Genomic DNA, 15,636 nt, shown 5'->3' with positions numbered 1-15,636 from the left:
CACTTTAATTCAGAGTAGTTCTTTCTTAGACAATTAAAATGTTTTACCCAGCTGGCTATCTACCATAGGGCACAACTAATGTTTTTTTAATTAATTTCGAGGGAGTCTTTATCAGTTGATTTTGTAACATTGTGACAAAGTAATTTCCAATATATCAGTATGACATCACTGAATACATCTTTTGCCCAAATGTCTGACGGCAACAGCCAACAGTAGTCTGCTTCACTGGTCAACAAAACAGAAAGGTGATGGATCAATTCATCCACATGTTCAGCAAGAGGGCGTAGGGCCACGGGCTCACCGTGGGCCTCCACGTGGAAGCTATCCCAGCCATCCACGTATACTCAGTCTAAGAGCACCCTATCCTACTACGTCCAGCCTCCGCCGCCGCCGACCACGTCGCCAGCGGCGTTGCCACGGCCGGCGGTGCGCCGCCGCCGGCCTCCAGCACGGCGCAGGCGATGTGCCTGTTGGCCGCCTCGGTGAAGTGCACGCCGTCCCACGACACGTACGCCGACGGGTCCGCGCACGCCGTCGACCCCGCCGCGCCGCAGAATGCCGCCATGTCGAAGTTGTACGCGCCGGCGCCGGCGCCGCAGCACGCGGCGAGCGGCGCGCCCCCGAACCCGTGCCTCCCCGGCGAGGCGACGATGTCGGCGACGGCGCGGTAGAGGTCGGCGTAGGCCACGACGACGGACGCGCCTGGGTGCGCGCCGCGGAGCTCGGCGACGGCGCGGCGCAGCTCGCGGTTGTGGTGCTCGGCGAGGCCGTTCAGCCGCGTCATGCAGCCGGACTCCGGGTCGTAGTCGTCGCCGGCGACGCCGCCGCCGCCCTGGTAGAGCGCGAGCAGCTGCGGCTCGCAGCCGAGAGGTATCATCCCCGGCACCACCACCGTCGTCGCTCCGGCGGCGATCACCTCCTGCAACACACACACACACACACATGAGATCGATCGAAAACCTACGTGTCGTGACACTGGTCGATGTGTCATTACTGATCAAGATGATCTGCTCTTTTTTGTGAACGCGCAAAAAGATTACACGTCAGAGAGTTGATGTTACACAACGCAACGATCGTACCAATTAAACTTACGTACGTTCACGGTGGAGCGGATGGCAGCGACGATGTGCGGCACGACGGAGGTCTCGACCTCGCCGACGGTGAGGTTGCCGACGAGGGAGACGAGGTAGTCGTTCACGCCGATCTCCCCGACGATGAACAGCGAGCTCGCCATGATCTTCCTCCTCCCTATCAAAAGTGAACCAACACGCATTTTTCCGGCACGTGCGTTTATTAATGATGTCAGAGAAAAATAAAAAAGCACTCGATGATACACTGATCGAACATTTCGGCCGGTAGATGGCACGTCGCGATCCACGTTAATTATTTCTAATGTTTTTTTTTTGATTTTTTTACCGTGATCTGAAGATCCAAGAATCTGCAAGACTTTGTAGAACCAGGCGGTCTGGTTCGCGAGAGAGACCGGCACGAACGGCTTGAGACCACGGCCCTCGTAGAACTCCGGCGGCAGCGCCGTCGACCCGCCGACGGCGAAGTTCACGCCGTGCCGGAACTCCGCCGCCGTCTCGCCGCCGGCGGCGAGGTACGGCGCCGGGTGCCGCAGCCGCAGCGCCTCCACTGCACGTCGTCACGTCGTGATCAGAAGTTTGCCATTTTGGTTTTGAGAATGAATGTGTGGTGGTGGTGGTTGGCTACCGATGAAGTCGACGGCGAGGCGGCCGTCGGAGGCGCGGCCGGTGGGGCGGCGGAAGAAGGTCTCGCCGTAGGGAGGGCGGCTGGCCGGGCCGCCGCCGCCGCCGGTGGACGGGAGGTGCAGCGCATTGCCGGTGTCGGTGAGCGAGTCGCCGAAGCTGAACACGCGGGTGTAGGCGCCCGTCCCGCCTCCGGCGACGGCGGTGGCGAGGACGCCGAGGAGCGCGGCGGCGGCGGCGACGAGATGCGGGGAAAATGGCGTCATCGATATGCTTCCCGTGGTTACCGGCTCGGCGAGGGTTCTATCTATTTGTAATTGGCGTCCAGTAGGAAAGTCTTTTTTTTCTCTCTCTTTTATGTATATATTTTAGCTGTCCATTCTAAGTCATAATTTTTTTGACAAATTCAGAATCGAAAAACAAATGAGATTGTCTATACTCTATAGTTCATGCCCAACCATATTTTGTTATTCTTGTTGTTTAAGTTGAATTTAAAATTACATGATTGTAAAGCAACACATCACACATATTGATCTATCTCACCATGGTTTTTTAAAGTTTTGAATAAATTTTACAAAACTACAAGACTTTGATTAGCCTATCAATTTAAAAATGTGTATCACAAAATTATAGATTTAACATTATATTTTCAGTAAACTACATATTTAAAGGTATCGTATTATAAAACTACAAATTTAACATCAGTTTTGTAAAGAAAACTAAAACTTTTGTAATCTTAATAGTTACTTGAATATCGCTAAGTCTAATTTTATAATACAATTTCTAGGTCTAATTTTATAATACGATTTCTAGAATATGTAGTTTTGGAAATAATTTACCGCTAAATTATAGTTTAGGATACAATTATTTAAATCTGTAATTTTACAATAGTTTCATCAAAATTCATGTAGTGTTATAAAAACATACTCTAAAATGTTCAATCGTGTTTAAGCGAGGGGTACAAAATGAGGTAACGTTCATTCAAAGGGAAAAAAAATTCAAAACAAAACGAAACACCTCCGGCGTGGTGTGGACACCGATGGGATTGCGACGAGAGACGTGACGGATACCGACTAACTGACCGAGATCTCAATGAATTGACGATTTCACACTTCCAAAATTAAAATGGCACACGTCCAACACAAGAATGCAAGACGCAGGATCAACGACGTCGTCGACGACAAGGAGGAAGAGTCATGTAATAATCGTGTTTATTTCGCGAACACTGCAAACCAAATTTAATTTCCCTGACATTTTGCTCCCTTTGATGCCGTGTTAGAATTAATGAAGCTAGGAGGGTTGGGCTAGCCTGGGTTTGGCCCACAACCAATAAAGCCGACGCGGTCCAGAAGGGACACGGCCATGACTTTTTTTTTTTTAACGGTACGACCATGTGACCTTATTTTTATTTTAGCAAAAGTACGAATTACCCCCTAACTATCGCGGTCGACCTAATTACCCCTGAACTAAAAAAAACCAGACATTGCTCATCCTAAACTTTTAATACCAGACGAATTACCCCTCTTAACCCAATTCAGAGCGGTTTTGTTCTACGTGGCGTACGCGTGACAATCCAGTTAGCATTTTATTTATTAAAAAAAGGTGGGACCCACATATCATACTCATCTTCCCTACTTCCTCTCTTTCTACTCTCTCGCACGACTCTTCTCCTCTCTCTCTCGTATGGCGGCACAACGGCGCGGGGATGGGTGGTGGGCGGGGACGGTCGGCGCGGGCGCAGGTGGGTGGGGGCAGTCGGCACGGGTGCAGGTACGCACGGCGGCGTGGAGGGGCGGGCGGCGGACTGTGGCGCGCTGGGGCGAACGACGGACGGCGGTGAGGGACGCGGAAGCGAGAGTGGCGGACACTCGAGTGGGAGCGCCTCCGACACGACTGCCTTCCTTACCTCATGGGGGTGACGCGGCGCCCGTGACGCCGGCGGTAGGCTCGGGCGGGATGGGAGGGGGAACCGGTCAACCGGGCGGCAGTCGGCTATGTGGATCCAGTCGGCGGCGGCAGCCAGCGCCACGACGCTGAGTGCCGTCCCTGCAGAGACGTTGCTTCCTGCCGCCGCCTTCATGTCCCGCATCGCCACCCACCGTGTCCTGCGCTGCCGCCGCCGCCTGCCGAACGCCTGCCGCGGTGCCGCCAGGGAAGGGCGCGCAGCGAGATCGGGGAGGGCGCAACGCCATCCGCTGTCTCCAACACCCTCCTCGGCGCCACCCGCCGCGCCCTCCCCGCATTTCACTGCCGCCCCCACGCACCGACCACCCATCTGCCATCGTGCGCCGCTGCCTACCGCCCGTCCGCCCCTGCGCGCCGCCCGCCGCTCGCGGTGCCGCCCACATCTCGCCGCGCCCGCCGCTGCCGCTTGCGCCGCCGCCCACCTCTCGCCCTTGCACTGCCCGTGACAGTGAGAGAGAGAAGAGTGAAGATAGAGAGAGGAAGAGAGGAAGGAGAGGTATGACAGGTGGGTCCCACAACTTTTTAATAAAGCAAATGCTGACCGGATTGCCATGCGTACGCCACGTAGGACAAAACCGTTCTGGATTAGGTCGAGGAGGGTAATTCGTCCGGTATTGAAAGTTCAGGATGAGTAATGTCTGGTTTTCGGGTTCGGAGGTAATTCGGTTAACCGTGATAGTTCAGGGGGTAATTCGTACTTTTTCCTTTTATTTTTTATTTAAACGCTATATACTCACTACGCACGTAAAATCATCCTTATAAACTTTATTTACGAGAGCTTATTATACATAAGACTCTCAGAATCTAAATTTCGAAAATATGTAGCTGTAAAATCTGAAACGTGAACTTTAAAGCCAGAAGCTAAAAAAGACTAACCTTTTTCAAATTCTCACCGACTCTTTCTTATGATATGATTTTCAGCTACCCAAATAAGGCATGTATATACTTGTTTTGTTGACTTCATTCAAGAAAACAAACTCCCTCGTTTCATATTATAAATTGCTTGACTTTTTCTTAGTCAAACTTATTTAAATGTGATCAAGTTCGTAGAAAAATATAGTAATATTTTTAATAAAAGAACATATAATCAAAATATATTCAATGCTAATTTGGTGTTGTAAATGTTGCTAATTTTTTCTATTAACTTAATTAAAACTAAAGAACTTTTTTTAAAAAAAGTCAAATGACTTAAAAGAGAGAGTAGCTTTTAGCTAAATCCTGACATTAATATAGATGTGGAAAGACAAATATGCCGTTAGGACTATGTGATTTTCCTCCTATTATATTGTATTTTTTCTAGACTTTTAGCATGCCCAAACTTTAATAAATGATTGTTTACATCTGACGATTAGAGCACCCGCAATGGTAAAGTAAGGTGCTATCTATAAAACATGTAAATCTCAGCAATAGACTAGATTAATAGTAAATCACTTCAATGGTATGTCTACATGGATATCTATAGCTCTCTAATCCATTGCCTCGTTTTTCTCTATAGACTATCTCCAGGTTAGTAGATAGCTTTGCTCTTTCTCTCTTCATTTAATCTCTTCCAAGTAGGAAAATATGCTGACATGGATCTCTTGTAGAGAGCCTATAGATAACCATTGCGGTGCCCTTAGAGGCTGGGTGGTGGTCTCCAACCAACCAAGGAAGGAAAAAAATGAGGATAATAAAAAGTTCCAATAAATCCTGAATTTAAAAATTATGTATTTATGCTATAAATACTTCAGTAATAAATAAGGTTTTTATGGAGCGAGATAATACGTGACAACAACATAATAAGATCTATATTCATCCTTAAAAAAGTATAGTTTTAGCTTTAAAAAAATGTCGCATAAATAGTGTCTTTTTAGAGTGGAATCATTAGACCTCCTTATTATCCCTTGGTCTTTCTCATCTCATTCCAACTGTATTCTTTCCTTCTCATTCTTTTTCCTTCTTATTTCCTCTCTTCATATTAATGCAGAGCATATTAACAAAATGCATGTTTAATATGTCTGGACTCAGGGGCGGATCCAACATGGGTGCAGGGGGACTCGAGTCCCCCCTACACCCACAAGACCTATGGATACCCCTCGGAGCACCCCTTTGATTTTTTTCACCGTAAATGCTAAATTAAAGGTTTTTAGATGGCTAGAGGTCGAAGAAACCATGTAACCGAGGCCCCCCAATTTTCTGTTTCTGGATCCGTCCCTGCCTGGACTAACTAAAACGATGGTCTTTTTAGGACGGAGGGAGTATATAGTTGATGATTTCACGGTCGTGTCAGGATGGCACGGGCGACGAGCTTGTTGGTGGCCTCCGTGTAGTGGATTCCGTCCCATGACACCGACGATGATGGGCCGTCCGCGCACACCGTCGACCCTGGTGTGGCGCAGAATCCCGTGAAGTTGGCGTTGAAGTTGTACGGCTCACCGCCGCTGCCGCAGCATGCCGCCAACGGCGAGCTCCCAAACCCTGCCGAAAACAACATCCACCCATATCAGCAGCGAGACGACGATGATGATGGATTCGTCTCGCGTGCGGAGATTGTTCTGTCGCCGATTGAAAAAGAAATTGAAAATATATATCTTTTTCTACCGGTTTTATAGAAATATACACGTCTGGAAAAAGGATAAAAAGATATCGTTGTCACTTGTAATATAAAACGGGGAGAGTACCGTATTCTTTGGGCGAAGCGACAGCTGCGGCGACTGGACCGTAAAGGTCGGCATAGCGGACGGCGGTGGCGCCGGGGTGGGCTCGGCGGAGCTCGTGGAGCGCCCGCTGCAGCTCACGGTTGTGCAGCTCGGCGAGGTCGTTGAACCGCGTGATGCAGCCGGACGCCGGGTCGTAGTAGTTGCCTGCGCCACCGGGGAAGAGGGCAAGCATCTCCGGCTCGCATCCAATTGGTATCATGCCGGCGACCACCACCGTCCTTGCTCCGGCGGCGATCACGGCCTGCATATATACACACACACACACAACTCAATTGCAAGACATGTAAGCAAAGCAACCGGCCACGAATCAAATCGAGCGGGCCACTACTACAAAAACATATTTTTTTCAAACTGTCGAAATAGTTTTTTGCGTGCGGTTGTACCAACTGCCTGCCCAATAGGGCATATAAAAATGATAATATTTCCATGCGGGTGGTGCACCGCATGCGGAATGCAAGCGCTTAAGCCGTGTGCAAGCGAAAAATGAAAAATCGCAAAAAAAAAAATCCAAAACACAAAAACCTAACCCTAACCCTAGCTAATCGCCACCGCTGCCATCGCTGGCGGATCCGCCTCTCCCATCTCCACCGCCGGCGGATCCGTAGCTCCCGTTGTCGCCGACAGTGGATCCGCGCCTGCCGCCGGAGCCCGCACATGCCACCACCGTGCCGCCCAACTCTGGATCCGCGCGGGGGAGGGCGGGGGAGAGCCGCCACCGGCCTCCTGCTCGAGTCTGTCGCCGGATCTGCACGGGGGAGGGCCAAGGGGGCCGCTGCCGTCGTTGCAGTCACCGGATCCACCACCCTCGCCACCAGACCTCGCAATCGCTGTCCTCGTCGCATTAGCTGCTCCCGAGGGTGGCGCCGTCGAATCCGGCGCCCACCGTCGCCGCGCAGCCATAGCCGCTCCCGAGTGCTGCGGATCCTGTGCTCCCGAGGATGGTACCGCTGAATCGGCTGCCGTTGCTGGCGCCGCAGCCGCTCCTTGCCCGCCGACGCTCGCTTCCGCTCGAAGAGGAAGAGAGAAAGACGAGAGAGAGGGGAGAGTTGAGGAGAGGAAGAGAGAGATAGTTGGAAAAATTTTGATGTGGTGAGAAGGAAAAGAAAGTGGAGGGAGAAAAATATTGTGAAGAAGGGAGGGAATTTTTTCCTGCAGAGCATTTAAGAGGTCCACATGCGAAAATAGATTTTTGTATGCTGCCTCTTAAGAGAACCACATGCGAAAATATGATCATTTTCACAAACGGCCCCTTAAGAGGTCCGCCTATGAAAATAGATTTTTTTTTGTATGCGCTCCTATTATAAAGTCATCTGTGAAAATGGAAGTCCATTTTTTAGACGAGACAGTTACAGTCCGTTATACCGTCTATAACCTACAGGGTCCTTGTACAGAAAAAATATTTTTATGGTAGTATGCGCTGCTCTTACAGTGACGGCCGAACGGATGACGGCGATGATGTCGGGCACCAAGCTCGCCGCAACGTCGACGGTGCCGTTGCCGGCGGAGAGGGCGAAAGAGTAGTCGTTGAATCCGATCTCGCCGAAATAGAAGATTGAGCTTGCCGCGATTGTGTGCTTCTCTGAAGTAGTAGAAAATATTGGTGGTAAAAACATGTTATGGTGGGGACGTACGGTGCGATCAAATTAAGTTACGCCGCTTAAAAAATTATTCAAGCAAGACATTTGTATTTCTTCGTGTTAAACTTCACTCAAAACTGTACAATTTGACAACCCAAATCGATCAGAAGCCACATGTGAATTAATTCACCGACCCAATTGTTCAGTCAAAATTCAAAACTGTGTTTTCCATTGGTTCAAATAGACAACCCAATTGTTCATTTTGTGTTTAGATACACTCCCTCCTTTTCTTTCCGTACTGTAAAATGTAAAATGTTTTGTTCTCTCCATCGCCTTATCTAAATTTATTAATATTCATTTAAATTTGGGCACATATATAAAGCGCATATACATAGATCAATTAATGTATGAATCTATTCAACACCCAAAAAATCTTACAGTGTGTGAAATAGAGAAAGTATTAAACTTTCGTGATTAACAGTGAGAGTTTCCAAAAGTCTTTAAATGGCAGAGCTCCTATCCGATCTCTCAAAAAAGAAAGACTTTCCAAAAAAAGTCTCTCTCTATCAGGGAATAACCTACCAAAGCCTGATTGAGTAATTTTGTTAAGGCCTGTTTAGTTTCCATCTTTTTTCTTCAAATTTTCAACTTTTTCGTCACATCATTCCAATTTTTTCAAACTTTTAATTTTAGCGTGGAACTAAACACGGCCTAATTACTTTCACTCTATCAATCAACTAGGTAACTATTAACATCAGAAGCATGAAATTAATGTTGTGCAATGCTAGCTTAATTACCGTGCGCTGATGCGCCGAGCAGCTGCAGGACATCCTGGAACCACCTCGTCTCGTTGCTGAGAGACACTGGCACGGAGGAGGTCATTCCCCTGCTCTTCAAGAACGCCGGGTCAAGCGCCGTCGCGCCGCCCACCGCGAAGTTCACCCCTCGCCGGAAGTCCGCCGCCGTCTTTCCGGCGAGGTACGGCGTCGGCTCCGGCAGCCCCAGCGCCTTCACTGTATGCATGCGCTCCACAGTCCACACAAACAAGCGATCGATGAAGACGACGTCACATGAATTACATACATGATAACAATTAACTAATTAATCCATGGTTTTGTTTAAGTAAAACTGCATGCACGTTCAATCAGAAAACTAAGATTGCGGGGCTAGCTATATATTTGTTAACTAAAAAATTTGACAGATGTAAATGTAGTATAATCGTGATGTGAATATATTATAGTTTGCAAGTAACTATAGTATAACTTGTATATAATTTTTAAAAATCTCTAGGTGACATGCTATTTCTGTGAAAACAGAGGTAACGGTACCGAATCCTCCCACATGTGTGTGGGTTGTGATTTTTTCCTACCGTCCTTGCACGAATTTTAAAGCAAATATAACGGTTTAAAATTATATCGTAGTTAAATGGTAGTTACATGCAAATTACTGTATTTAGGTGGTGTTTGGATCGGGGACTAAATTTTAGTCTATGTCAAATCGGATGTTTGGACACTAATTAGACGTATTAAACGTAGACTAATAATAAAACTAATTGCATAAATGAGAGCTGATTCGCTAACAAATTTTTTAAGTCTAATTAATACATAATTAGCACATGTTTACTGTAGCATCACATAGGCTAATCATGGATTAATTAGGGTCAATAGATTTGTCTCGCGAATTAGTTAAGGGTTATGGAATGAGTTTTATCATTAGTCTACGTTTAATACTTATAATTAGTGTCCAAATATCAGATGTGATAGGGATTAAAATTTAGTTCATGTATCCAAACATCACCTTAGTTACACTGAGATTGTACTATATTTACATATGTTAAATTTTAAGGAAAAAATTTATGGATAAGTATATAGCAAAATCGACGAGGAAAAGCAGACAATTCACTTATTCTCCATCATAGATGATTGGGACCTTTCTTTTTTTTTTCTTTTTAAGAAAAAAATAATCGGGATCATATCGTTGATGTTTACCGAGGAAGTCGATGACGAGGCGGCCGTCGGAGGCGCGGCCGGTGGGGTGGTGGTAGAAGGTCATCCCGTACGGAGGCCGCGTGAAGGGCCCGCCGGCGGTGGCCGGGAGGATGGCCGCGTTGCCGGTGTCGGTGAGCGAGTCGCCGAAGCTGAACACGCGGGAGTAGCGCGTCCGCCGCGGCGAATGCCGGCGGCCACCGCCGCCGCCGGCCGACGACTCGACGTCGGCCGCCGCGACGACGGCGACGACGAGCACGCCGAGGAGGAGCGAGAGTAGAAGACGACGTGGAAATGGCGCCGCCGGCGCCATGGAAATCATGTATGCTCGCTCTTGCGTAGGCAATGCAATGTTGGTTAATTTGCAAATTAAGCTCCACTGATCAATCTTGTTTATAGAGACTAGAGAGAGAGAGAGAGAAATTCGAATGTGGTTAATTTGCAAATTAAGCTCCACTGATCGATATTGTATATAGAGACTAGAGAGAGAGAAAGTCGATTATTTGCAGCAGTGTGGTGATCGATCGAGTGGTGGCATTATGGGTTTGGGAAGATCAATGCCGTGAGAGAGCCGTGACAGCGAAATTTCTTGAGCCGCCGCTGCACGCGCGCTGACTTTCCATAATTTATTTGATCTACACAAATATACTACTGTACTAACATGAAGATGCTGTGGAGAATTAGAGAAAATCAGAAAAAAGTTATTTTAAAAATTCATATTAATCTAATTTTTAAGTTTTTAGCCAGATAAATTATACTGAGAGGTAAGAAAAATTTTACCATAAATTTCCATACCTCCTAACCCTGGAGGTACCAGATTTCACTGTAGAAAATATGGTGCCTCTGATACCTTCTCAAGAACCAATAAAATTACTCTTTTAGCTAATACATAATTAATTATATGAAAATGAGTTAACTCTTTTCCGTTCTGAAAGTTACTAGCAGGCAGTGCCGAACACATCTCGGCGTCCTTCCCGTTGATTAATGGGTAAATTGGAACCATGCCATTATAATTTTGCAATGTTTGAGATATGCCATCGGTATTTCAATGATATGAGGACCCATATGAGTCAATGACATGTGGGTCAGGATATCATATCTTAAATTTTATAAAATTATAATGACATGGTTCCAATTTTCACTTGATTAATTGTCTTTTCAACTGGACTACGGAGTCAGAGAGGAGTGGGGTGCATGAGTTTTGGCTGATATTGTGATATGTGTGGTGCACTAGCTTGGGATAGAGATGGACCTACTGTCCTATCATATAATAGGAATCTGGGGATCACATAAACAGTTCTTGATTTGCTTGCGTACATGACTTTCCGATTCGAATCCGTATTTCTATGCGCATATCTATATTATGTTATCAAATAAAACCAAATCAGTTCTCATAGGTGTGGCATTTATTTTATTTTAAGTAAATTTTAGAGGATGACAAGTTTAAGAGTGAATTGCACTTCGTACCATGTTTTATCGTCGAAGTTTAACTCATGATCATTCTATATCCAATCTTTTCACTTTGAATTATGTAACTTTATATTTGTTGCATAATTAATGGACCATTCTAGCTCTCTTCGCAAACCATGTCTAACGTCTCCTTGATAAAGGTATGACATGCATATAAGTATGAAAATTCGCCGGCATGTCATTAATGTTTTGCTCAAAGTCATTGAAGTGCTAAAGATGTGGTTTGAGGTAGTCTATTGTACAACAAATTAAGATAAAGTTACCTAGCCTAAAGTAAAAAAATGGACAAAGGGTGGTCCAAACTAAAACTTTTACGATAAAACATAGCCCAAAGTGATATTAACTCAACGACTACCGATGGAGGCCTCTATTAATTGTTTGCTCTATATGGAACCAACCAAAGCAAAAAAAAATTAAATTTAAAACCACCACCGGCATCGTCGCCTGATGGAGAGGAGAGGTCATCGCCGGATCCGGCCGCCGCCTCGCCCTCTACCGTCGGTCTTCTTCACCGGCGGTGGATCTGGAGGAGGAGAAGGCGGGGGAGGGGGGAGGCGGATGCAGCAGAGAATGGCCGCCCGCGCTGGTCTTCTCTATCGCTGCCGCTGGATGTAGCCTTCCGCAGGCGGCCGCCGCAGTCCTCCTTCGCCTCCGCCAAGGGAGTGGGGGCCGGAGGGGAGGGCAGCAGACATGGAGGCAACACCGCAACCACCTCCACCGACTCCGGCCACCACCTCGCAACAGAGGTGAGGAGGAGGGAGGGAAGAATGAAGGAGTGGAGTATGGCCAGATGGATAAGGACTAAGAGTGGAGTATAGGCGCTCGGTTCAGCTCGGCTCGGGTGCCCGTTCCCATAGTTTATTATAGGTGCCCTTTTTTAAAAAAAAATAAGTACAAATACTATAGGTCCCGATTTAATTTTATATAGATCCAGCACCTGTAATATAAGTATAGATCCTAGTTTTTCTAAAGTATAAGTGCCGGTTTTAAATAAACCAACACCTATAAGCCGGTACCTATTATTCTGCTAATATCAGTGGCGAATATAGAAAATCGATTCGTTGGTGTCATAACGTGTCTATCGGTGTCATAGTATATTAATTATACTTAGATCATAGTGTAATAACATATGGATAAACAGTTTTGCTATAGGTTTTGCCGAAAGTCATCAGTGTCGCCTGACACCGGCCCTTTACTGTAGCTCCGCCCCTGGCTGGCTAATATGCCGTATAATGTATTATGCGCACATATGCCCAATTGATGGGGCCGAAATTATTGTAAAATTATAGCCCTGTTATAACTCTCACCTTAATGATGCATCGAGTCCACATGTCATACAATGTTCTCACTTCTCAGTGTGGCAAAATGGCGAGTCTTACAACCACTCCACATCATTGTATATAGGAAAAAGTACGAATTACCCGCCTGAAGTATTGCGGTCGTCCGATTTACCCCCCTAAACTATAAAACCGGACATTTAACACCCTTAATTCTTCAAACTGGACAAACAACCCCCCTATCTTAATATCATCTGTTTTTGATCCTACTTGGCGTCCAACGTGGCAATGAAATTTTGTTTTAATCCTACCTGGCAGTAGGGCCCACCTGACACCCTCTATGGCCCTATCTTCTCCTTCCTCTCTTCTTCTCTACAACACACCCGCCATAACCAGAGAGAGAAAGAGAGAGAGAGGTAGTAGAGGGTGGGGGTGGGGCTAGGAGCAGGAGGGAGGGGCAACCTCGCTGCCTATCCATGCCCATCGGCGCCCTCTATGAGTTCTCCTCGCCACCGGCCGACCTCGCAGGAAGGGGACCAGCAAGTCAACGATGATGGCAGTGAGGAGAAGGATGCGGCGACTTGGCTACACCGATGGCTCTGGTGACGGCGCCCTCCCCGTCGCACCCGCCGGCCGTCGATTGCTCTCTCGCCATGCCCGGCCGTCGGCCGCCCTCTAGCCATGCCCGGGCCCGGGGTAGCCGACCAACTCCTCCACTCCGGTCAAGGACAGCTGCCCGAGTTCCGCCGGCATGGCCCCGTCTCCACCACCGCCACCCCGCCCTGCTTCGCTGTCGTCGGAGGACAGATGCCACTTCATCGCCTCGATCTACTCCGCCGACCCAGTTGTCAGGAGGCCAACACTGGCCGTCGTCCCATCGTGGGATCCCCCATCGGCTGGCCCTGGCCTCTGGCGCGTCAGCGTCGCTCCAGTGGAACATGTCTCTGCCGCCGGACTTCCCGGCTCCGGTTGGCACCTTCTCCTGCGACCACCGCCGACCGGTTCCTCCTCCCCGCCGCTCCCGTCGCGACCTGGAGAGCACTCCTAGCCGCGCCCCCTCCCTGCCGCTCCAGCCGTTGCCTGGTGCGCCCTCCCATCCGCCGACCGGTTCCCCTTCCCCGCCGCGCCTACTGCCGGCCGGAACCGTGCCCGCCGTTGCTCGCCCAGCCGGGCTCGTAGCCGCTCGCCTCCAACGATAAGAGCACACACAGAAAAAGTATTAATATGACATGTGGGCCCTACATTATTTTATTTTATTTTTTGTTGATGGGATTTCGACGTCGGCGCCACGTGTATGCCACGTAGGACTAAAACCGCTCCGGATTGAGTCGGGGGGGGGTAATTCGTCCGGTTTCAATAGTTTGAGGTTTAATATGTTTGGTTTTGTAGTTTCAGGGGTAATTCGTACTGTCGCAATAGTTTAGGGGGTAATTCATATTTTTTCCTTGTATATACTAAAGCGGACCCATGGAAATGCCATGTCATCTGCCATCGGTCCGGTTGCACCACACGACGCGGTTACTGCACCCAGGAAGAATAAATCGAGTACCATTACTAGGGAAAAATTTACCTACTTTCAACATATACCCTATTTTAGAGAAAACTATGCAGTGGAGACCATATATTTGGTGACAACTTAAAAACGATTGCATAAAAGTTGTCAAAAGATCTAAAAGAAATTCACACATACAGGTAAGATGATTCGAGAGAACCATACGAAATTGCACAACCTAATTCAACCTAGTTCGTGAGATACAAAATTAACAAATGGCTATGGAAAAACAATATTGCTGATTTGCATCTTTTTCTTTACTAGTAATTGTAATTTTTTTTATCTCACGGACGAAGTCAAGTTTGGTCATACCGGTAGTTCTCTAATATCACCTTTTTTGACATTTTTTAAAAGAACTTTTAGGATGTTGTTTGCATGGCCTCCATCAAAGTTGTGGCTTCCGACATATAGTTACCACTGTTTTGATGAATTAAAAATTAAAAATTTAATCTAAAATGAAATAAGATAATTTATCCGAATGTTATTAACATAATCATATATATATATATATATATATATATATATATATATATATATATATATATATATATATATATATATATATATATATATATATATATATATATATATATATATATATATATATATATATATATATATATATATATATATATATATATCTATATATATAAAGATCATGGATTTGTAGATTTAGGAATACCCAGCTTAAAAAAATTTGGATCTAGAGTTGTGCCAAAAAGACCTAACATGTCTCTTCTGTACTACTTGATATGTGAAACTTGACTCCATCATCCGTTAATCCGATCACAAGATGTGCCTCGCTTCACGTACGTGAGCCTCTTTGACCGTTTGCAGCCTAAACTTGTGTTGCATCCTAGGCCCATGACTATCATATCTTCTATCGTCACGCCACTCAGATCATTCCTCTCTTGATCGATTTCTCGCAAAATTGAGCACACCGCCGAGCCCTAGCCTCCATGATGATAACCGTTGATACTTCCCCACTGCTTGCACTACTAAAATCTTCTATTACCAGTGAGGTTTTATGTTATGTAATTATTTAGATGGGTAATGTAAATGAACCATAATAACCATGTAAACATATTCCTAATAGATTGATACCAAAGAGTTTCCCTCTGCTTCTTCTCCATGAATATAGCAACGCACCACCGACACCGAGCTCTTGTGTGCCTCACTGTCTCCATGGCCGACGCCATCATCAGCACATCCAACACATTTCCTTTCAATGGCTAAAAAAGGGAATCCCCATGCCTGAGAATGTGCTTTGTTCTCATCCGTTTCCATACCGTAGTCATCAATCTCATGTTTGATGACATTGTGGTTCTACATCCGGGATCCACGTTCCAACCAAAGCAAATGTCCTTTTTGGATACTAACAATACCATCATATTCGTAA

The 15,636-nt window shown here is 46.6% G+C and overlaps 2 protein-coding genes across 3 annotated transcripts; both read right to left on the bottom strand.

The window, feature by feature from the left end:
- Window positions 1–115: 115 nt before the first annotated feature.
- Window positions 116–2,035, bottom strand: LOC4348540 (GDSL esterase/lipase At5g45910). 2 transcript variants are annotated; one of them, XM_015757757.3, is made up of 4 exons: window positions 1,717–2,035; window positions 1,417–1,638; window positions 1,097–1,248; window positions 116–919 (listed from the first exon to the last, which is right to left on the bottom strand). In XM_015757757.3, exons 1-4 carry the CDS (start codon window positions 1,976–1,978, stop codon window positions 350–352), a joined length of 1,206 nt encoding a protein of 401 aa, XP_015613243.1. In that variant the 5' UTR covers window positions 1,979–2,035; the 3' UTR covers window positions 116–349. The 2 variants fall into 2 exon arrangements, with proteins under 2 accessions (XP_015613243.1, XP_015613244.1); XM_015757758.3 differs by having other exon boundaries at window positions 1,093–1,248; window positions 1,717–2,032.
- Window positions 2,036–5,440: 3,405 nt separating this feature from the next.
- On the bottom strand, window positions 5,441–10,363 carry LOC4348539 (GDSL esterase/lipase At1g28590). Its single transcript, XM_015758473.3, has 5 exons — window positions 9,942–10,363; window positions 8,751–8,966; window positions 7,804–7,955; window positions 6,338–6,617; window positions 5,441–6,134 (listed from the first exon to the last, which is right to left on the bottom strand). Exons 1-5 carry the CDS (start codon window positions 10,258–10,260, stop codon window positions 5,932–5,934), a joined length of 1,170 nt encoding a protein of 389 aa, XP_015613959.1. The 5' UTR covers window positions 10,261–10,363; the 3' UTR covers window positions 5,441–5,931.
- Window positions 10,364–15,636: the final 5,273 nt, after the last annotated feature.

This window comes from Oryza sativa, chromosome 10 (genome assembly GCF_034140825.1).
Source record: "Oryza sativa Japonica Group chromosome 10, ASM3414082v1".
NCBI lineage: Eukaryota > Viridiplantae > Streptophyta > Magnoliopsida > Poales > Poaceae > Oryza > Oryza sativa.
The sequence above is the reverse complement of the archived record's forward strand: the minus strand, read 5'-3'. Positions and strand labels throughout refer to the sequence as shown.

Coding starts and splice junctions, on each gene's coding strand:
- LOC4348539 (XM_015758473.3), bottom strand. CDS start 10,260: ATGATTTCCATGGCGCCGGCGGCGCCATTTCCACGTCGTCTTCTACTC. Junction 8,967..9,941: donor CCTCGTCATCGACTTCCTCG/GTAAACATCAAC, acceptor GCATGCATACAG/TGAAGGCGCTGGGGCTGCCG. Junction 6,618..7,803: donor TCATCCGTTCGGCCGTCACT/GTAAGAGCAGCG, acceptor GTATATATGCAG/GCCGTGATCGCCGCCGGAGC.
- LOC4348540 (XM_015757757.3), bottom strand. CDS start 1,978: ATGACGCCATTTTCCCCGCATCTCGTCGCCGCCGCCGCCGCGCTCCTC. Junction 1,639..1,716: donor CCTCGCCGTCGACTTCATCG/GTAGCCAACCAC, acceptor GACGACGTGCAG/TGGAGGCGCTGCGGCTGCGG. Junction 920..1,096: donor CCATCCGCTCCACCGTGAAC/GTACGTAAGTTT, acceptor TGTGTGTTGCAG/GAGGTGATCGCCGCCGGAGC.